The 23833-nt window shown below is 41.0% G+C and overlaps 1 protein-coding gene across 1 annotated transcript in view; it reads left to right on the top strand.

Moving 5' to 3' along the window:
- Nucleotides 1–3947: 3947 nt before the first annotated feature.
- The window catches only part of LOC148091487 (anthrax toxin receptor-like), a 37916-nt gene continuing 18030 nt past the window's right edge, over nt 3948–23833 (top strand). Inside the window, exon 1 of the mRNA XM_087824228.1 lies at nt 3948–4195. Within this exon, the coding sequence (XP_087680354.1) occupies nt 3948–4195 (248 nt within the window). The remainder of the gene's footprint in view (nt 4196–23833) is intronic.

Genomic DNA, 23833 nt, shown 5'->3' with positions numbered 1-23833 from the left:
TTAAAACAAAAATGAGGTATTACCTCACACCTGTCAGAATGGCTCCATCAACAAATCAAGAAATGACAAGTGCTGGCGAGGGTGTGGGGAAAGGGGAACCCTGGTGCACTGCTGGTGGGAATGCAGACTGTTGCAGCCACTGTGGAAAACACTATGGAGTTTCCTCAAAATTTAAATATTGAACTGCCATTTGACCCAGTGATCCAACTCCTAGAAATGTATCCTAAGAAACCTGAAACACTAATCAGAAAGAATATATTCACCCCTATGTTCATAGCAGTGCAATTTACAATAGCTAAGATCTGGAAAGAGCCCAAGTGCCCATCAGAAGATGAGTGGATAAAAAAACAGTGGTACATTTACACCATGGGATACTATGCAGCTGTAAAAAAGATGTATCTGTTAGCCTTTGGGACAACATGGATGGAACTGGAGGGTGTTATGCTAAGTGAAATAAGCCAGTCCGAGAAAGATAAATATCACATAATCTCACTCATACGTGGAACATAATGAACAAAATAAACTGATGAACATGATAGATCCAGAGAGAAAGTAGCATGGAGCAGACTGAGGGATCTCAGAGGGAAGGTGGGATGGAAGAGTGGATGGGGAGAGATTAATCAAAAAACTTATATGCATATGTGAATAACCCATGGAAACAGACAATAGTATGGGGAAGGCCTGGGAGGTGGATGATGGCTGGAGGGGACCAATGGGGGAGGGGGGATAATGGAAACATCTGTAATACTTTCAACAACAAAGAAAAATTTTAAAAATAATAAAGTCAAGAATGCCTCTTTCACAGCTTCATTGAACTTTTCATTGGAGATCAACTAGTCAGCACAATGTTTTCCTTTTTGGTTTTAACTTTACAAAGAAACCTAACCACTCTGCAGATAATTTTCTAGGATAAAAGAGTTTAGCAATTTGGGTGAAATATCAATAATTAAATACATTCTTTATAAGAACAATAAAGAATTTAAAACATTGTTGATAATATGACATTTTCTATAGCAGCAAAAATATAGGGTATTTAGGAAAGGTATATACAGGGTATAGATCAGATATTTAACAAAACAAGCCAAGAACTTCCTAGGGAAATTCATGTGGAAAGCACTGAAGACCTAAATAAATGGGGCCATGGCCACATTCACTATTAAGATGAGTCCAGATTGCAGATATCTAATCTCTGTACATGTTTCAACATATTTAATGTTAATATAATATAATATTAAGATGGTTTGCAGGGTCTGGCGACATCAGGAGCTGATTCTCAAATGTACATGAAAGAGCCAATAGACAATAATTATTATAAGACAATAAGGGAGGTGATTTACCCTTCTAACAAGGCTTGCTTAGAACTCTGTGTATGGCGAATTAGGTCATTGATACTGTGTGTATCAGAATCTGCTGGATTATCTTCCAGTAACAAAAACCCCAAATAAGATCACCTTCAAAATGCAAACTTTATTGCCCACTCGTCTATCTCACTGCCCCACATGTGCTCTCCATCCCAGGTTCCCAAGAGGGGGCCGCACATCTTGTTGCTCATGGGCTGGGCTGCTGGGTCCACCTGAGTCATCACTAGATTCTTAAAGATGCTGCCCAGAAGTGGCACAGGTACCTTCTATTACCATTTCAGTGGTGGAGCCAAGCCCAGGCCTGCAATGCATGTGGCAGGGAAGCACAGCCCTTCCCTGAAGAGGAAGAGACAGTGAGGAGCAGTAATACCATCGTCCACACTTTAACAATTGAGACACTGTGGAGTTGGCACTAACTATACAAACCGGAGAGCAGATAAAGGGAACGGAACAGAGAGCACAGGCCAGACCACACCCATGGAACTTGACACACGTCAAAGGTGACATGCAAATCATTGAGGAAAAGATGGCGTAGTCAACAAATGATGCTGGCACACCTTGCTCCATATATGGGAAAATATGAAATCAGGTCCCTGGCACAAATCACTTACAAATTAACTCCAGGTGCATTAAATATCCTTGTGCAAGGGAAATATTTAAAGCATTTAAGATATAATGTGCCAAGCCTTTAGCAGGCGAGAATTTCTTAAAATAAAACACAAACAGTGCAAACCTTAAAATTTCTAAAACGTGACAAATTCAACTACATGAAAGTAAGATTTCAGCTTTATTACAAGAAATAAAGAACAACAAAAACCAAGCCATACGCTGGAAGAAGATATTTGCAACAGTTGATCAAGAATTACTCTCCCAAATATGTAAGAAATGCTAATGAAAAAGATAAACATCCCCATCAGAGAATGGATACAGGCAAGAACAAGCTCTTCACAAATGAGCAAAATGAATGACCCCAAATCTGAACAGAAGACCAGTCTCACCAGTAATTAGGGGAATGCACATAAAATCACAATGAGATACCTAATCAATAAGTAAATACAGGGGTTAAGTTTACAATTGTTTGTATGAAAAATTCAGTAATTAATAAATGATAACACAAGGATAAACTTTGTTTTGTGCACTCACAAACCTATTTTTGCCCACCCTTATATATAAAATATGACAATACCAGTGTCATAGTGTGAAACCAAGTAAACCTACTATGCTGTGGGGGAAGTATACCAAATTTCATCAGTTCTAAAATATCATTTAAGATAATTCATATTTTACATAGTATTCCAAAGCAACAGTAACAACTGCCAGCACAAAGCTTTTATCACTTGAAATTTTATACATATGGAAAGACCTATTTTATACTTATTAGAGAGCATTTTTACCATATATCATATATAACTTCATTTCTGCTTACCAAAAAAATCAAACAGAATAACTTGGCTAAGGTATTTCTGAAAACTTTTACAATCCCAGTCTGCATTTTTGAATCTTTGTTTCATCCCACTACAAGTAGGACAAGCAGGTTTAAATGCACACACCTGCTGGGAACATTCCTGTGCCGCACAGGGAATGCTCTGGGTGAAGGGAATGCCATCGCACTTGGGCACACTACCATTTCCTCCCTACCCAGAGATGTCTGATTCCAAACACACTTGATGATCTCACCAACACTCCCTAAGCCCCAAGACAAGGCAGCCCTGGGACAGTGCCTCCAGGATCTTTGATAACTCTTGGAAGAGGTTCGGCCACACTTAGCATCTTGATGTGGAAAAGGAGCTCCCATACAGAAGCCAATGGACACCTGGAGGTTCCCCACCAGGTGGTACCCTTGGCTGTCCTTCCTGCAGCCCTTTCTCAGAGTTTCTATACCCACATTTTTCCATGGGGCAGAGATAAGCTATCCCTCTCTGAATCTCCGGTTCTTGTTTAGGTTGTTGAGATTGGGGGTTTCTTTCACAACAGTAGAAGACTGGAAGGTCCCTCACACACAAAGGACTTGGCTTCCTTGCACGACCATCTTCCCCTCCTTGACCCTTCTGTCCCCTGGGTGACTTCAGTGTCCAACCCATGACCATTACAACACTCTGGTCTCCCAATTCCTTCACTCCTCACCTGCAGTGATGTCTTTTTCGAAGTCACCTCAGCTTCCCTGTCAGTTTACAGAAAGGCAGAAGTGAACAGTAATGACCACCTGGGAGGGTTTGAGTTAAGGGACAACTGGAGGCCTCCTCTTACTTTCCCTCCAAAGATCTCAGACACCCACCTGGGTTGTCAATAGGCAGGTCACTGAACAGAGCTACAGGTCACAAAGTCACCATGCCAACCTTCATGTCCATCAAAAATACATGGAATTCTGCTTCCACTGGGCGGGGATGGGCTGAGAAGGTAGTAGGGGCACTTGCCCTAAAGCTAGATTCAGGCCTTTTCTGCCTAAAGGGCAGGTACCAGGTGGAGGCTCACAGGGTGCCTTGGTGAAAGGCCTGAAAGGCCAAGGCCCCTGGCCACAGGCAGAGGCAGCAATCGTGGTGGTCTAAAGTAACGTGACGTGGCCTGGCACCCAGTGGGGTCAAGGGGATGGCCATGAAAATGGAGAGTGATGACCCCAGGGTGCTGGGCCCCATGCTCTTCCTGCTGCTGGTGATGCCTCCTCCCCTGCTGAGTGCAGGGAGCTTCTGGCCCAGTGTCCTGGGCTGGAGAAATTTAAAGCACCACCTTGGCCAAGAATGGGGAGGCCTCATCCAGAGAGCCAGATATCACAGAAGCGAGGATGACCTTTCAAGATACTGCGATGGCAAGTTCGACCTCTACTTTCTGGTGGACACGTGAGTGGCCTTCCTGTCTTGGCCACGGGTGTTCCTTAGTGTGCCATTTTTCCCAGGGTCACAGTGGGCAAGAAGTAGTCACAGGGTAGTCCAGCCCCTTTGAGTAGAAAGTCAGAGCCAGTGTTGCTCAGACCAAAGGAACAAGGTTCCTGTGGCCTCCTTGTTCACAAAGCACAAGGGATGCCCTGAGCTTTGTTTCCTGGGACTGTTTCTTTTAAAAAGGAAAAAAAAGGACACTGCGGGGTCCTCGATGGCTCTCAGTCCTCTATCAGTATGGCCTGGATCTATGACCCACATGCCCTTACAGAGCTGAGGGAAAGGTGACTGCTAGGATCTTCCTCCTGCAGTTGACAGCAGCTCACTGTGGGCTATGGGTCTTGTTTTGTTCCATCTGGTTTTCATCCAATGACTTCTATTTTTACTGGGCCCCAGAGAGAGTTCTGTGCTTCTGTGGGCCACTCTCTAGGTGTCACTGCTTAGTAAGTTCTTTGTTTTGCTGGTGCTAAGGATTTCCCTCGCCTCTCTGACCTCCTGGAAACCCAAGCTGCAGTTCCTGTGCACTCTCAGGACAGATTGGTCTGCCTGGTGTGTGCCTCCGAACTGGGCTGTGCATTGAGCACATTCTGGCCCTCAGAGAAGGAACAGGGGAAGCGGGAGACATTGCCTCAGTTCGATTTTAACTCCTGTGCTGGGCTGAGAATACACCTTATTGCTCAATGGCAACAGTGGCCTGATAGCTAATAGTATGGCTGAAGGACTCTACAGTTCCCAAGGCCCTGTCACTGCACTTCTGTTACCTTCAAAATTATCCTGGCAGCAAAGGTGTTTCCATGTACACTTGCCTGGAAAGGGGCAACTCTTAGGTGTTGGCTGAAGGAGTCCAAAGACTAGTGGTGGTCACAGGACTCAGTCTTCCTCTGCTGCCCTCATCCCCGACCCCAGGTCGTACTGCCTCTGATTCCTCTGATTCTCCCATGATTGTGGGAAAAGGAGGGTCATGCCCAGCCCACCAGCTGCTGAGAAAAGTCAGCAGAGCTGGGAGCCACCCTGCCCAGCAGGGGTCCCTACTCACTGTACATGGAGGGGGTCCTGAAATGAGCTGGGCAGGGTTACCTGGTCGATGCTGATCACAGCCTAGGGGTGATGATTTCCCTCTTGGATACTGGGGTTGGACATGGATGGGTAATGTGGGGGGATGACAGCCTCTTTGGGTCAGTCTGACCAGAGTATGACAGTGACTTCAAAGGATCCTGTCAGCTGCCATCCTCTCACAGTGCCCTGGCCCACACCCCTAGTCTCTCCACATAGGACCAATGTGGGCACAGCCAAGCCCTGGGATGGATGAGGGAGGCCTCTAGGTAGAGGTGGGCATGGGAATAAAATTAATGGAAAACTTAGTATGTGTCATGTAATGTGCTGCCCATTGTGTACTCCCAGGAGCTTGAGGGAGTAGGTTCTATGTGTCTATTTTAGGGTGATGACACCAAGGCTTGGAAGGGCTCGTGTTTGCTCAGAGTTGATCAGACCTACTGTGCTGCAAACCTTTAGATTGCAGCAGAATGCTCCCCTATTCTCTGTCCCAGGAGGGTGTGAGTTGGGGGAACTAGAAAGTCACCCCTGAAATGGATTCTTGAGCCTAGTTGTTCTCACTTCTTGCCCTTCTCATTACCCCAACCCCTCCTGCTCCTTTGTTTTCTTAAAGGGCTGGGAAGCAGCACTGGTCCCTCTGACCACAGCTGGCTGCAGCTGTAGCTCCATGTGAAGGGCATGGGCAGGGGAGAAAAGGGCACAAGTCAAGTCCCCTGTGCCCTATTTCAGGCTCCAGGAGAGAAGCTGCTCTACATGAACTCAGGCACTGTCAGTCTTGACACTTGCCATTCATGGGGCAAAACAGAATCCTGCTGGATTCTGAAAATGGACGGAGGAGCTGAGGGTGTCCCAGAAAGAGCCCTCACACACCCAGGTCCCAGCCCCAGGACATCAGTGAGGCCAGTCAGAGCATGACTGCAGTGGCCAGGCCAGGCAGTCTGACTTCTCAGCCCCAGGAAACAACACCATCTCTCTGAAGCTTGGCTCACCCACGGGGTTGGAGCAGACCTTGCTGCCTGCCAAGGCCAGCTTGATGACAAGCTCTTAGAGGGTGAGCCTCGTGCCCTCCTGTGGCTGTCCCTGGGGCCCTGAGTGAGCACTGAGGACCCAGCCCCTGCTTTGCACCAAGCAGACTCCACTCACCAGTCAGGAGGCCTTGGGCAACTCAGCTCACCCCGGGGCCTCAGTGTCCCCGTCACCACAGGGACCCTTCGCACCCCCTGCCAGGGTGGGACGAGCAGGAGGGGGTTGTAGGTAGTTTGCCAGCTCAGCGTCAGAGGCAATCATGAGGATGGGGGTGAAGTGGGTGCAGGGAAGTCAGTCATTCTCTAGGAACTCCCTGCACTCCAGGGGCCACATGTCCAGCCCTGACTCCCTGGCTCAGCTGTGTTCCCATGGGCCCTTTGGGGCAAGGTGGGGTGCAGGTCAGACGCCTGTGCTGGTAGCACTCCCGTGGTTCTCTGGACCTTTCACCCATGTGATGAGCAGCCCTGTTCATTCATTTCCTTAGGAATCATCCATTCACAAACAAGTACTGAGAGGCTGCTGGGTGTTGGTCACTATTTTGTGCAGTGGGGATGAGGCAGGAAACAAAGTAGACAACATCCCTGCTTTCCTGGGGCTTCTGTTTTAGTGGAGAGACAGGAAATAACTGAAAGAGGACAGGGAGCAGTGTGTTAGGTGGGGCAGGTACCAGGGTAAATTCAGGGCAGGAGGATGGGAAGAGCTGTTGGAGGGGCCATTTCCAAGAGGTGGTCAGGAAAGCCCCTGCACAGAGTGGAGGGAAGGGGGCGAGAGGCTGGGTGTTTTTCAGCAGAGGAGGCTGATGCAGGTATCCAAGGTGGAGGGGAAGGTGGTGTGGGCGTGTAGGGTAAGGGCGGAGATAAGGAGGGACCAGATTTTGTACCTGATTTGAAGACGGAGATGACAGAATTCCATACAGATTAGGTGGATAATGTCAGGGTGTGGCCTCAGCCAGGGGCAAGAGGGGTTTAGGAGCAGGTACATCACTGAGTCTTCCTCACAACTGTAGGTAAATGCCATCACCTCTATTTCACAGATGAGGGAGGGAGGCCACTCAAGGGCAGAGAATGACTCACCAAAGTGTTCAGAAACAGAAAATCATTCCAGAATTGAAACTCTAAAATGTAAATTCCAACACAAATTCCAAATACTCCAAGGCTGGGCAGGTCTCCGATACTCCTTGCAGTGTTTGGGGACAAAACCAATCTGTCATCTGCAGGAAGGTCTTGAGGTGTTTGCTCCCAGGTCATTCTCTAGATTTCTTACTGTTTGTTTACTCATTAGATTAAACTGGATGATAGTGAATAACTCTCCCAGGTGCCCACAGTATTATCCAGGGGCCTAGGAGGGCCCGGGGAGCCTCGGGCTGAGGAAGTACTCTGTCCAATGTCCTGAACAATGAGGTCTTGTGGTGATCTCAGAAAATCAGAGTATAAAGAGGGAGAGAGAGAAAGAACAAAGGGAACAAAGAACTGTTGGGGCCTTGGATCCATGTAGGAGATTTGTTTTTTAACCTCTAGAGCATTTGTGGGTCACTGAAAGGCTGTTTTCAAAGGAGAGAATGGGTGAGATCTGTGTTTTGGAAAGAGCCCTTGAGTCCCCTGGGAGAATGGAAGTGTGGCTGGAATGGAAAGGGTATAGGTCCCCCTTTTATCTCCATTGATCCCCTCCACCCCACATCTATCCCACCCCCAGGCTTTCCCCATACCAATGTCTGTGTCCATGGGTTGATGAATCCTCAGATTCTCCATTAGAGCTCAGAAAATTGCTACACAGCTTAGTTGTATGATCCCAGACCCATCAGAATCAAGTCCTCATGAGAGCCCTATCCATGAACCTCTTTGAAGAATAAGTACTTTTGTAATAACAAAAGAGTGAAACAGTAACTAATTTTAAATGTCAAAATGCTTCAAAATAGCCAAGGTTAAAAATCTGATGAGGGTTCATTACAATACAATTGACAAGGAAATTTCCTTTATCATAACATAACATTTTAACATAATAATTAAAATTATGACTAATACCATTGTAAGACTCTAGATTTCTAAAAATTTTATAAAATTTCTATAACACTTACATCAATAACATGTATCCATATAAATGTCACCTAAAGGAGTTTCAGCATTACTTCTTATTTGACAATGCTTATTGTGTAATTTAACACATCAAGTAAGTCTAATTAGTTTAACATCTCTCTTTTATAAAAACAGAAAACAAATTTTGGAGATATTCCAGAACCTCTTTGGAAAATCCAAAAGTTAACTCATGGTCAAAGAGATTTCATTTCAAATATGATTATGGGAGATTTGTGAAATAATATCCAAAGGTTTAAATGCTTTATGAAATATAATCTTGGTTACATATTCAGCCAAAATGACAAAGACTTCTGAGGCAAACACAGAAAGTCAGTTGTAAAGCGCCTTAGCTCTTGCACAAAGCCTGAGCCCTTTTAGTAAAGACTCTGTTGGCCCAAGTAACACAAGGCCTGATCGGGACAACAGGAAGCACAGGAAATTATTTGGGTAAGACATAAAATACTTGCTTTCCAGATAGATTATCCAAAATGAAGAAAAACCTTTCATAATCTCCAAAGACCACATCAGTCGTCCAACAAAACTTTGTCTTTTTAACAAATGAGAGAGAATTATGTCTCAATTTTGCAATTTAATGTTGCTATGAAAGCTTATTTTTATAACCTTTATAATAAATTCAATTTTAGCCAACTTCACCACATAAGATCCATCCCCCCACCTTCCCACTTTCTATTTTAATGTAGCTTTTGTCCTTTATACCCCTTTCTCATTCTGAAGCGACTAGTTATTCTAATTATAGACAAAAACACTCGCTTTCATTAACAAAAGTGCATTTTCATACCTCATATATTTTCATACCAAAACCACATTCCACTCTCCCTTATACAGAGTTGTTTTGCTTATTATTTCTAGAAGTTTTAATTACATATGTTGATTGGAATTATTAACCCTTAGAAACCTTAATTTCTGGTGAAAACTAAGAAGTGAGCAATTATGGACTTTTACACCATAATTCTGTAGATTGGTAAATATTTTAATTCATTTCATAATTTCTTCAAGTAAATGTTTCTTTATAGCAAATAATTCAATGGGCAGGGCATGTTTATTAACAAACCCAAATATCTTTAGTTCCTCTATAATAGGAATCCAAAAGTAGATAAACCTATGTTTAGTAATCACTATTTCAGTATTTTATCTTATTTGAAAATTTTATGGGAAATACAGTATCTTGTGTGCAATCTTTTGACCCCCACTCAGCCACCTAAGAATGGACTTTGTACCTGGAACACTTCTTTAGCAAGAATTAAAGAGTGCATACTGGGTGCTTGCCTCCTCCCATGATTACATAAAAATTACAACTAAATTATGGAACCACCTTTGAGAATCACCTGAAATATAGCTGAACGAAAGTCCTATAACTAAGGATACAAAAAGGAAGCCATGGCAAAACTAGTAGGAGGGGCAGAAACATGAAGCAGACTAGTCTCACACCCACATGTGATGGTTAAAAATCAGGAGGGATATCTCAGCTGCAGAGGTACCCCCTTAGGAGCAAGGGGTCCCAGCCCCACATTGGGCTCCCCAGCCTGGAGCACCAGTGCTAGAAAGAGGAGTAAACACAACAGCTGGCTGTAAAAATCAGCAGGGACTCTGTCCCAGTAAGTGGAGGGTTGATGGAGTTCCAGGTGTTCATCTTAAAGGCCTGAGCACAAAGTCACTCACAAACACTCACATCAAGCTCCAATGAAGGGACAGCAGTTCAAAATCACAGAGACATACAAGGAAAAAGTGAACTGTCTACCTTCAGGTTGAGGTCTGGAGAGTCAGATCTGTCCAGGAGGCCCCATTGTTCCTCGGTTGAGCTTTTCTGGACCCAGTAACAAACTCTGAGTCTTTATTAACCTGAATAACACCACTCTAACCCCGCCCTGGCAATTATCTGAGACATTGACCCACCCAACTCATGGGAAGCACAGAAGCTCGTTCAGTGACTATTCCTCAGACGTGGTAGTTAAAAATCTCTTAACTACCCACAGACCCCAAACAAATAGCAACTGGCTTCAGCATGCATTGTAGCACTTTCTAAGGGACTCCAAGTCAGGTGATAGTGGTTGCCAGCCTTAGTTCACAGCAAAACCACTATCAGGCACTTCCAAGCCCACCACAAGCAGCTACCTACTACAGATCACTTTTTTACTCTTACTAGGTGTCCCCAGGCCAGACACAAATAGGGACTGACTTTGGAATGTATCAGATCATCTCCTAAGATGTCCCCAGAAACAACTGACCCAGTGTCTGGCTTCAGATAGCACCAGAACACGAACCAATTAGTGCCACAAATTGTACACCCTAAAGATGGACTCAAAAGGCACAAAGCCTCACTAAAGTAATCCCTGCTCTATGGGCTCACTCCATACACAATAGCTTGTCTAATATAGTCATGACCAATCCTCACAACCAGTCAGCCTGAAAGGTGAATCCCACCCACTGATGTTCCAACACCATCAAATCTCAACTACAACAGGAGAGCACACACAACCCACACAAGAGACACCCTTAAAGCACCCAGTTGAGGTGAAGAGGGAGACTGCGCTGCTAGGCCCTGTAGGACACCTACTACATAAGACCACTCTTCTAAGACTAGAATATTTGGCAGATCTACCTAGTGCATAGAAACAAACACAAGGATGAGTCCAAAATGAAGAGACAAAAAAAAACATGTCCCACATGAAAGAGCAGGAAAAAACCCCACAGTGAAACAAATGGAAGCAAGCAATCTATGAGATGCAGAGTGCAAAACATTGGTTTGTAACGTGCTTAACGAACTTAGAGAAAGACTAGATTATCTCAGTGAGAACTTCAACAAGAAGAGAGAAAACATAAAATAGGATGAGTCAGAACTGAAAAATACAATAACTCAATAGAAGAATTGATTAGATGGCCAGGCTGGCGTGGCTCAGTGGTTGAGCATTGACCTATGAACCAGGTGGTCATGGTTCAATTCCTGGTCATTGCTCATGCCTGGGTCTTGGGCTCGATGCTCAAGAGGGAGTATGCAGGAGGCAGCCAATTGATGATTCTTTCTCATCATTGATATTTCTATCTTTCTCTCCCTCTCCCTCTCCCTTCCTCTCTCTGAAATCAATAAAAAACAATTTAAAAAGATTTTTCTTAAAAAAAAAAAAGAATTGATTTGATGGAATCAACAGATGAGGTGAAGAAGAGGGTGAATACAGCCATTTGGAAGACAAAGCAGAGGAACACATCAAATCACAACAGCGAAAGAAAAAAGATGAGGCTAGCTTAAGGGACTCTGGGAAAACATCAAGCATAACAACATTCGCATTAGAGGGAAGTCAGAAGAAGAAAAGAGAGAGCAAGTAATTGAAAACTTATGTGATGAAATATGATTGAAAACTTTCCCAACCCGGTGAAGAAAATAGACATATAAGTCGGGGAAGTACATAGTCTCAAACATGATTAACCCAAAGATATCCACACCAAGACACATCATAATTAAAATGCTGGAGGTTAAAGACAGGCAGAGACTCCTAAAAGAAGCAAGAGAAAAACAGTTAGTTACCTACAAGAGAGCTTTCATAAGATTGTCAGCTGGTTTCTCAACAGAAATTTTGCTGGCCAAAGGGAGTGGCATAAATATTCAAAGGACCTACAACCAAGATTCCTCTACCCTGCAAGGCTATCATTTACAATCTAAAGAGAGATAAAGAGCTTCCCAGACAAGAGAAAGATAAAGAAGTTCGTCACCACCAAATCAGTATTACAAGAAATTTTAAAGGAACTTCTTTAAGAAGAATAAAAGATAAAATATATGAATAATACAATGGTAATAACTACATACCTATAATTAATTACTTTAAAGGGAAATGAATTAAATGCTCCAATCAAAAGACACAAGGTAGCTGAATGGATAAGAAAACAAGACCCACATATATGTTGTCTACAAGAGACCCACTTCATTTCAAATGACACACACAGACTGAAAGTAAAGGGGTGGAAAATGATGTTTTATGCAAATTGGAGTGAAAAAAATGTTGGAATAGAAATACTTACATAAAACAAAATCAATTTTAAAACAAAGGCTATAGTAAGAGACAAAGAAGGAAATTTCATAATTATAAAGGAATCAATCCAACAAGAGGACATAACACTTGTAAACATTTATGAACAAACAAAACAGAGACAAACTCATAGATACAGAGAACAAACTGATGGTTACTAGATGGGAGGAGTCCTGGGTGAAAAAGTGAATACATTAAGAAGTACAAATTGTTAGTTACAAAATAGTCATAAGGATGTAAAGTACAGCTTAGGGAATATAGTTAATAGTATTGTAATAACCATATATGGTGTCAGGTGGATGCAAGACTTATCAGGGAACCACTTTGTAAGTTGTAAGAATGTGTAACCACTATGCTGTACACTTGAAACTAATATGATATTAAATGGAAACTGTAACTGAAAAAAATTTAAATAATAAAGGCCAAACATTAAGAAAACAAAAAAAGAAAGCTCAGATAAATAAAATCATAAGTGAAAAATTAGAAGGTACAGCAGAAAGAATAAAGAACCACTAAAAATACTATGAACAGATTATGCTAACAAATTCAACAGTCTAGAAAAAAAATGGATAAACTTTTGGAACCATATCACCTTCTAAAACAGAACCAGGAAGAAATAGAAAATCTAAATAGACCAATTACTAACAATAAAATTAAAGATATAATTTTAAAAAATCAAAAAAATAAAAGTGCAGGACCAGATGACTTCTACCAAATATTTAAAGAAGAATTTATACCTATCATTCTTAAACTACTTGAAAAAAAATCAAGGAAAAGGAGAAGGCTTCAAAATTCATCTACAAATCCATCATTATCCTGATACTAAACCCAGACAGACATTGCAAAAAAGAAAATTACAAGTCAATATCATTGATGTACATAGAAACAAAAATTCTCAACAAAACATTAGCAAATCCAATTCAATGGTGCATTAAAAGCGTTATACACAATGACTGAGTGGTATTTATTCCAGAGTTGTGAGGGTGGTTCAACGTCTGAAAATCAATCAACAAGATACATACTAACAAAGTGGGAGATAAAAACTATGATCATCTCAATAGATGTAGAAAGAACATTTGAACACATTTCCTCTAAGATCAGGAACAAAACAAGAATGCCCAGTATCACCACTTCTATGCAATGCAGTATTGGAAGTCCTAGCCACAACAATTAGGCCAAAAAAAGAAAAAAAGAAAGAAAGGGAAAAAAAGAAATGAAAGTATTTAAATCATAAAGAAAGAAATGACATGATATTATGTCTAGAAACCCTATAGACTTCACCAAAAATACTATTGGAAATTATAAATGAACTCAGTAAAGTGGCAGGATACAAAATCAATATACTAAAATTGGTTGCATTTCTATACACCAATAACAAATAATCAGAAAGAAAATTTTTTAAAAATCCAGTTTACAATTGCATCAAAAAGCATAAAATACCTAGGAATAAATTTAACCGAAGAGGTGAAACACCTGCACTCTGGAAACAGTAAGCTATTGAAGAAGTATTTTGAAGAGGATCCAAAAAAAAAAAAAAAGGAAGGATACACCATTCCCATGGATTAGAAGAACTGACATTGTTAAAATGTCCTTACTACCTAAGCAATATGCAGAGTCAATGCACTCTCTTTAAAATACCACCAGCATTCTTCTCAGAACTAGGACAACTAATCCTATCATTTATATGGAACCACAGAAGACCCCAAAAGCCAAAGAAACGTTGGGAAAGAACAGAGTGGTAGGTGTCATGCTCCCTGATTTCAGACTATACAACACAGTTACAATAATCAAAACAATATGATACTGCATGAAACACATGGATAGATCAATGGAGTAGAATAAAGAGCCCAGAAATAAATTATCATGTATACGCTCAAATATTCTATAACAAAAGAGGCAAGGATGTACAATGGAGTAGACAGTCTTTTCAATATGTGTTGTTGGGGAAACTGGACAGATGCAGAGAGAAAAATAACATTGGACCAATTTCTGACACAATAAACTCAAAATAAATTAAGGACTTGAATGTGAGCCCTTAAACTATACAAGCCCTAGAATAAAACATACCCAGTAAACTCTTTGATATTGCTCTTAGAAATATATTTTTGGATATATTTTGGCAAGAGAGGCAAATGAAAAAAATAAACAAATGGAACTACATCATACTAAAAAGTTTTTGCACAGTGAAAGAAACTATCAACAAAACAAAAAGACAAACTACTGAATGGGAGAATATCCTCATAAATGATGCATTTAAGGAATTAATATCCAAAATATATAAGGAATTTATACAACACCGAAAGAAAAACAAAAAACCAAATACCCCACAATCAAATAAAAATGGGCAGAGGGCCTGAATAGACACTTGTCCAAAGAGGACATTCAGATGGCCAACAGACTTATGAAAAGATGCCCAACATCACTAATCATCAGAGAGAAGCTAATCAAAACCGCAGTGAGATTTTACCAAACACCTATCAGCAGAGCTATCACCAATAAATCAATAAGTAAGCTGTTGTTCGTGGGATTATACATTGGTGTAGCCACTATGGGAAACAGTATAGAGATTCTTTAAAAAATTAAAAATAGAGCTGCCACATAATCCAGCAATTCTACTTCTGGGTATTGATCTATCTGAAGAAAATAAAAACATTAATTTGAAAAGGTATATGCCCTTCTATGTTTATTGCAGCATTACTCACAGTAGCCAAGATATGGCAGTGACCTAGCTGTCAGTTGATAGATGAATAAAGAAGATGTGATGTATGTATATATACAATGGAATATTACTCAGCAATCAAAAACAAAAATGTGCTCATTTTTGACAACATGGGTTGTGCTAAGCAAACTATCTCAGAAAGGGAAAGACAAATACCAAATTATTTCACTTATATGTGTGGCATCTAAAAAACAAAATGAATGAACAAAACAGAAACAGACCCGTAGATACAGAAAACAAGGTGGTGGTTGCAAAGAGGTGGGGAGGGTGTTGCAACTGAGCGGCCTTCACTAACTGTTGAGAATTCAGCTCTTAATTACCATTCAGTTGAAAGTCATCTTTCTTTTGCTAGTAATCTCTTAAGATTTGTGCCATTTCTTTATAACATTGGTTTCTAGGTACACGTTTCCTTCTATTATTTGACTTTAACTTTAATTGCCTTTTCTAACCTTTAATTGGATGTTTATCAGTTTTGAAAAAATCGCAATCACTATCTCATTGCCCCTTTTTCTATTGTCTTTTTTATCTGCTAGAGCTTCAATCATACATGTGTTCAACCTTCTAATTCTTTTTTTAAAATATATATCTTTAGTGATTTTAGAGAGGAACGGAGAGGGAGAGGGAGAGGGAGAAAGACTGAAACATCAATGATGAGAGAGAGTCATTGACAGGCTGCCTCCTGCAAGCCCCCTACTGGGGATGTGCCCTGACCGGGAATAGAACCCCAATCTCCTGGATCCTAGGTCGATGCTCAACCGCTGAGCCACACCCGGCCGGGCACCTCCTAATTCTATTATGTTCTATATTTTTGTCTCTGTGCCTCTCTGTGCTCCATTCCTGACACCTTTTACAATGAGCTACTTTAGGTTAGAAAATCTCTTTTCATCTTTGTCTAATCTATTATTAGTTTATTCACTGTGACTTTAACTTTGGTTATTACATTTTCCACTTTTAGAAGTTGTATTTAGTTTTTTTTCAAATGTTATGTCTCTAAAATTTCATGTTCCCTGAAACTCTTTTAAAGCTTGTTTTTATTTCAATGTGCTTCTTTTATAATTTGTATCAGATTGAACAAATAATGTTATCACAATAATTTTAGTGTTTTTTTGCTGGTCAAAAACAAATACAGTTAAATAAATAAAATTAAATGTTTGATTCACTATTTAGGAAATTCAGAACATTGATATTATACCAAGTATCTTTTCTGACTGCAATGATATGAAACTAGAAATTAATAACAAACGAAAAACTGGAAAATTCACAAACATGTAGAAATTAAATTCACACCCCTGAACAACCAGCACATCAAATGTGTGTGTATATCTTCTTCTCCTTCTTTTCTTTCCTTTCTTTTCTTTTTTGGTCAATCCTCCCCCAAGGATATTTTTCCCATTGATTCTTAGAGAAAGTGGAAGGGAGGGAAGAGAGGAGAAATAGACAGAGAGGGAGAGGGAAATGTTGATGTGGGAGAGACATCGACCAGATGCTTCCCGAACCCATCTGGACCAGGGCCAGGGAACAAACCTGCAACCCAGGTACCTGCCCTTGACTAGGAATAGAGCCTGCGACCCTTCAGTGTGGGCGCCGATGCTCTACCACAGAGCTACACTGCCCGGGGCCATATATACTCTTCTTGATGGATTGGCCCCTTTATCACTATTTCACTTTTATGTCTCTTTTGTACATTTTTAGCATAAAGCCTATTTTAGGTTATATAAGAATAGCTATCACTACTTTCTTTTCATTACCATGTGCTTGAAATATCTTTGTAATTCTTTTACTATCTGTGTATGTGTGTCTTTACATCTAAAGTGATTCTCTTGTTAAGTAGCCTATCACTGGATATTGTTTTTTAGCCAGTTAGTCATTTTCACTCTTTTGTTTGGAGAATTTGATCTCTTTTCATTTAAAGTAGTTATTGGTAGGTAAAGGCTTACCCAAAGCAATATACAGATTTAATGCAATTCCCATCAAAATCCCAGTGACATATTTTAAAGAAATGGAGCAAAAAAAATCATCAAATTTGTATGGAAACACAAATACCCTGAATAGCCAAAGCAATCCTGAGAAAAAAGAATGAAGCCAGAGGTATCACACGCCCTGACTTCAGATATTACTGCAGAGCTATGATAATCAAAGCAGCATGGTACTGGCAGGAAAACTGACTAACAGACTCATAGAACAGAACTGAGAGCCCAGAAATAAACCCACGTCTATAGTATGGGCAAATCAGTGTTGACAAAAGAGCCAAAAACATGCAATGGAGAAAAGAAAGCCTTTTCAATGCATGGTGCTGGGAAAATTGGAAACATGCAAGAGAATGAAACAAGACTAGTGTTTGTCCCCATGTACAAAAATTAATGCAAAATGGATCAAAGACCTAAATGGAAGATCTGAAATAATAAATGACATAGAAGAAAACATAGATACTAAACTTATGGACCTTGGTCTTAGAGCAGATTTTGTGAATTTAATCCCAAAATCAAGGGAAGTAAAGACAAAAATAAATGAATGGGACTATATATTTTTTAAAAATATATCTTTATTAATTTCAGAGAGAGGAGAGGAGAGGGAGAGAGAGAGACAGAAACATCAATGATGAGAGTCACTGATCGACCCGCAACCCGGGCATGTGCCCTCACCGGGAATCGAACCCCGATCGCGGAGATCCTAGGTCAGCACTCAACCGCTGAGCCATACTCATCCATGCAATGGGACTATATTAAGCTAAAAAATTTCTGCACAGCAAAAGAAATTGACAACAAAACAAAAGGCAGCCTACCAAGTGGGAGATGATATTTGCAAACAATAGCCCCAACAAGAGGTTAATATCCAAAATATATAAAGCATTCATACAACTCAACACCAAACAATCAGATAATCCAATTAAAAATGGGCAGAGGACCTGAACAGATACTTTTCCCCAGAAGAGATATATGATATCTATATGATAAATGGCCCACAGATATATGAAAAGATGCTCAACTTCACTCGCTATTAGGGAAATGCAAATCCAAACTACAATGAGATACCACCTCACACCTGTTAGAGTGGCTGCTATCAACAAGACAAGTAATAACAAGTGTTGGAGAGGCTGTGGAGAAGAACTCCTCATTCACTGCTGCTGGGAATGTAGACTGGTACTGCCACTATGGAAAATAGTCTGGAGACTTCTCAAAAAATTAAGAATAGAGGTACCATATGACCCAGCAACCCCTCTTCTGGGTATCCACCAGAAAATTTGTTCACTGTGGCATTATTCACAGTGGCCAAGACAAGGAAACAACTGGAGTGTCCTTTGATAGATGATTGGGTAAAGGAGATGTGGTAAATAAATACAATGGAATACTACTCAGCCATAAGAAAAAATTAAACGCTATTTGCGAGAGCATCAGTGGATCTTGAGAATATCATGCGAAGCAAATTTTGCCTGTATGTAGGATATAAAACTGAAAGCAACAAGTGAAAAAACAAGAAAGACAAACAAAAACCCATAGACACAGACAAGAGTATGATGGTCGGGGGGGCAGTTAGTAAAGGGGTCAAATGTATGGTGATGGAGAAGATTTGACTTTAGGTGGTGAGCACAAATGCAACATACAGATGATGTATTATAGAAATGCGCAATTGAAACCTATATAATCTTATTAACCAATGTCACCCCAATAAATTTATTTTTAAAATTCTTAAAAGATAAACAAAGGCACATTATAATTTTCAAAGTTTATTTGCACACATATCAATTTGAATCAGACAGCACCAAGCCAAATGTGGTTTGAAGCACTCCATCCAGAAACTAGGGGAAGATTTGTATAAGGGATATGAGGGCTCAAAGGAAATAATTCTATTGGTTATAGCTCAGAAGTTATCTACTTTACAAAAGCCTAATGGACTGTTAGTGATTTGTTTGTTTCCATAGGCTCCCATGACATTTGAGCCACCTCAAGCTAATGATCTCCTTGTTTAAGTGCTTTAACACTGTATATATTCTTATTTGGCTCCACTTCTTTTTAAAAATACATTTTTATTGATTTCAGAGAGAGTGAGGGGGAAGGAGAAATAGAAACATCAATGATGAGATAGTAATTGATTGGCTGCCTCCTTCACACCTTCCAACAGGAATGGAACCCGAAATCCAGGCATGTGCCCTGACTGGGAATAGAACCCTGACGTTCTCGTTCATGGGTAGATGCTCAACCACTGAGCCACACAAGCTGAGCTTAGTTCCACTTCTTAGTCCATTAAATGACATTGTTACTTTAGTATCTGATGGAAAAACAAAGACAAGATCTCTAAACTCTGGAAATTAATGTAGACACTTTTCTCAAATTGTGGCTTCCTCACTAGGGTCCTTCATCTAAACCAGGAAAAACAGTTCTGTATTTTTTCCTAAAAAAGAGGAAAAGAAATGGCTGAATGAGAAATACATTGCCTGCTCAGTGGCAGCAGGAACGTAGGTCATTCCTGGCTGTGCCATAACCTATCCTCAGCAGTCTGCTAGGGCTGGTGCTGCTGGGATGACCTTTGCTGGTTGAGGGTGCACGTACAGTCAAGCTCCATCTGGTTGAAAAGACACATTATAGGTATCGGGAGGTGAGAAGGAATATCTAGACAGCCAATCCAGCCACCAATCCCTGCAGTGTCAAGAGTTCTCACGCTCATCCTCTGGCTTATCTATTCTGGCTCAGTTGCAGCCACATATAGGAGACACAGCACTGGCCAGCCAACTAGACTTGGGCACTAGGCCTGGCTCCGTGCAACACTGCGGGACTATTTTTCTTTCTGTGCGCTCATGTATCTTGGAGGCAAGACTTAAGGAGTACTCGAGATTCTTTCCTCTTGACTTCTCTGCATGAAAACTGCCATCACTCTTTTAGGTATCCCCTGTTCTGCTGTATCTTGCTTTCTGAGACCTGGAGGCAGAATCAGGGATGGTTTGGAGGGAGAGAGGGCCTCCGCACCTCAGAATATCTATCCTTCCAGGTTTAGAGAGGATGAGGGATAACTTCAGGCAGGCTTCTGTCAGGTCTAGAACCTGCTGTAGACCCTCCTCAAAAGAAGGAGAGAACCATCTGTCTTCCCCTTTCCTGGGCACCTCCAAGTTTCCCCTATGTTCCCTTTACCCTATTAGGTACTCTTAACCCATCTATTTTGGGGGCTTCTACACACTTCACCAAGAAAACTATGACCGAGGCCCTTCATTCTACACAATTCCCAGCACAGGGCCACTCATGGTATTGTCACTCTGAGGACTGACTCTGAGTTACAACAAGAAAAAGGCTGCCCCAAGAGGCATGCTCCTGTGAACTACCTGTGAAGTGCTCTCCCTTCTTGGTATCCTTCATATCCTGATGTGCTGCTGGATTGAGTCAGGGAGCCTGAACACCCCCACTTCCCACATCCCTGGGTAAAGCTAGAGGACAGACCCTGTACCCAGGCTTCAGATGGAAAAGCTTGTAGACTTAAGACAAATAGGCTTCTACCAGAGGCCCACTCTGGGGTGGAGCATGTGCAGGATGCTTGTTAGAGAATGCCTTGGCATCAACACCTGTGTAAGAGATTGGGCAGAAGTAGGATTAAGTTGAGCTTTACTGCAGGCCTGACAATCTCAACTGACCCTTGCTGACTTTTGGAGTTGAAAGGAATCCCTTGGGATTATACTGAGTTGGTAAAAGTGATTGGGCATCTGTCAATGCAGGTGGCTGGCCTAGGAAGGGTGTGACCTTGGCAAGTCAACTCCGCAAATGAGGGATTCCCAGAGGGGATGACAACTGAAAAGGCATCCTGAAAGAAGCATCTGGACTCAGCGTGTTAGTGTCCTTCACAACCTCACCCCACTCTTGGTGAACAGCATAGGGCTTTGCAGACCAGACCACTGACTTCTGTTCTCTTTTTGGTGGGTTATCCATTTCTCTTGTTTTCTTCTTCTTCAGCCCCCTCACAACCCCTCATGTAGTTAACCACGGGTAGGTGTGAGCCCTGGGTCATGCCCTGAGCCCTACTGTTCTTTCATCTCCAGCATTTATGGCCTGCCCTACTGGATGGAAGGTGCCAGCTCACTGCCAGTGCAGCACCTGCCTCCCCCAGGATGTCCTTTCAGGAGATGTTGCTGGCCAAGAGGTTTCAGGATCTCTCCCCAAAATGCTCAGAATCCCAGCAGCCCACAGGATGATTTTGCTGGATGGTAGCCCCAGACAACTTTGGTGGTCTGACCTCAGTAAATATGGATAATGTTTGGCGCTGAAAGGTAATTCCTCTGCTTTATCTTGTTTCCTTAGGCTTCTGGGTTCACGGGCCAAAGAGTGGATAGGAACTGTAGACCGTGTGGAACTCATAGGTCATTGAGCCCAAGCTCCATGTGTTGCCACTCAGGACAGAGACCTGTTTCTCTGCTCACATGTACCCAGAGACCAGGGGCACAGTCCCTGCAGATCCAGCCCAGTCCTTTTGGAGTGATCTCTGAATGTTAGGTAATGCTCCTTTGCATGGAGCAACATTATTATACAACTCAAAAATGCCCCGCCAGAATGAATGACTCTGAAGTATCTAACAATGCAGGAAGCTCTTTGTTTCATTTTGCTTTGCTTTTTAATAGTGCTGTGCTCCCCAGGAATACCTCCTGCTCTGGGATGAAAGGTCCCCCAGATCTGTGCTTTCTACTCCTGTGCTTGCTTCCAACCCCACACTCACTCCTTTACTCTATCCTTTGATTTGGGCACTGGGGACCTCTCTGTGTGCTAACTGCACAAGTCCCTCCTTCTCTTTATCTTCACAATCCACCTCATGAGGTGAGCTGTTTAGCTCTTGGAAGAGGGGAAAGCTGAGCCTCACGGAGGTTAAGTAGTATGCTCTGGAGACTCAGCAACCATGCAAACTCGGGTCTTCCACGTCCTGGGTGTCCAGTCCATGATATTAGTTTTCATTGTTTTTAAAGAGTTAAAATATACAAACATAAAATATTTTTTAACCATTTTAAGTATTTAATTCAGTGGCATTAAGTACATTTATAGTAATGTGCAACCATCCCACTATACATCCCAAGGCTTTCTCATTGTCACACATCGAAACTCTGTGTACATTAAAAAATCAGTTCTCATTCATCTTTCCCCAACCATTGGTAACCTCTATTCTATTTTCTGTCTGTAAATTTGCCTATTCTAGGTAACCCATAGAAGTAGAATTATGCAGCATTTGTCCTTTGGTGTCTGGCTATTCCCATAGCAAAACGTTTTTAAGCTCTATCCATGTTGTAGAGCATATGAGAATTTCGTTATTTTTATATGGCCAAATAATAGTCCATTGTATATATATATATTACACATTTTCTTTATTTTTTTCATTTCTGTTCTAACTTTTGAGCTATTTTGTAAATAGTGCTACTGTAAATATTCGTGCACATGTATTAGTTTGTGTCCCTGCTTTCATTACTTTTGGGCACAAGCTTAGGAGTGGAATTGCTGAGTCATATGGAAATTCTGTTTAACTATGTTACTATGCCACTCATTTCCTAGTGGCTGCACCATTTTATATTCCCACAAGCAATGCACAGGGGTTCCTACTGGACATGCTATTCAAGACTTGTAATTTTGCAAGTTTTTCTCTGTTTTATTTTGTTATGTTTTTGAAAATAGCCATTACCAATGGGTGTGAAGTGGTATCTCATTGTTATTTTGATTTGCAGTTGCCTAATGACTAATGATGTTGAGCATTGGCCATTTGCACATGTTCTTTGGAGAAATGTCTATTCAAGTCCTTTGCCTGTGCTGTTGATTTCATATTTTTTAAAATAGCATTACAAAATAAATAAATAAACAAACAAATAAAATAACTTGACCAAATCCAATGTCATAAAGCTTTTTTCCTGTTTTCTTTTAAGAGATTAATCCTTTTCTCTCTTACATTTAGGTCTGATCCATTTATAGTTTATTTTTGTATATGGTGTCCAACTGTATTTTGTTTTCCTAGCGCCATTTGTTGAAAATACTGTCATTTCCCACAGTAATTGGTCCTGGCATCCTTGTCAACAGTCTTTGACCATACACACAGAGGTTTATTTCTGGGATCTCTGTTCTACACAGTTGGTCTATTAGTCTGGCCTTATGGTAGTACATTGTTGCTGTGATTACTGCTGCCTTTATTACTGCAATAACTTTTTAATTAGAAAATGTGAGTCCTCCACTTTAGTCTTATTTGAGATTTTTTATTTTAGCTACTCGAGGTTCCTTGAGAATTCAATGTGAATTTTAAGATGGATTGTTCAGTTTCTGCAAAAATAATGCTATTGAGATTGCAGCAGAGATTGCATTGAATCTGTAGATAGCCTTGGTTGTATGATAAACTCACTACTGTCTTCTAAGCCATGAATATGTGATGTTTTTCCAGCAACAAATATCTTTAATTGTTTTAGCAATGTATTGAAGTTTTCAGTGTGCAAGTCTATACCTCTTTGGTTAAATATATTCATAAGTATTTTGTTCCGTTTGATGCTACTAGATGGAATTGTTTTCATTTCCTTTGGGGAATGTTCATATTTGTATATAGAAATGCACCTGATTTTTATATGTTGATTTTATATTCTGAAACTTTGCTGATAATATCTACTACCTTTAATTTTGAGGGGAAGGTGAATCAGGGGTTTTTACATGTAAGATCATATCATTGAAGAAGACAGATAATTTCATTTTTTCCTTTT

Source organism: Miniopterus natalensis, chromosome 14 (genome assembly GCF_054644295.1).
Source record: "Miniopterus natalensis isolate mMinNat1 chromosome 14, mMinNat1.hap1, whole genome shotgun sequence".
NCBI classification, from domain to species: Eukaryota; Metazoa; Chordata; class Mammalia; order Chiroptera; family Miniopteridae; genus Miniopterus; species Miniopterus natalensis.
This window is presented reverse-complemented; position numbering and strand designations above follow the sequence as displayed.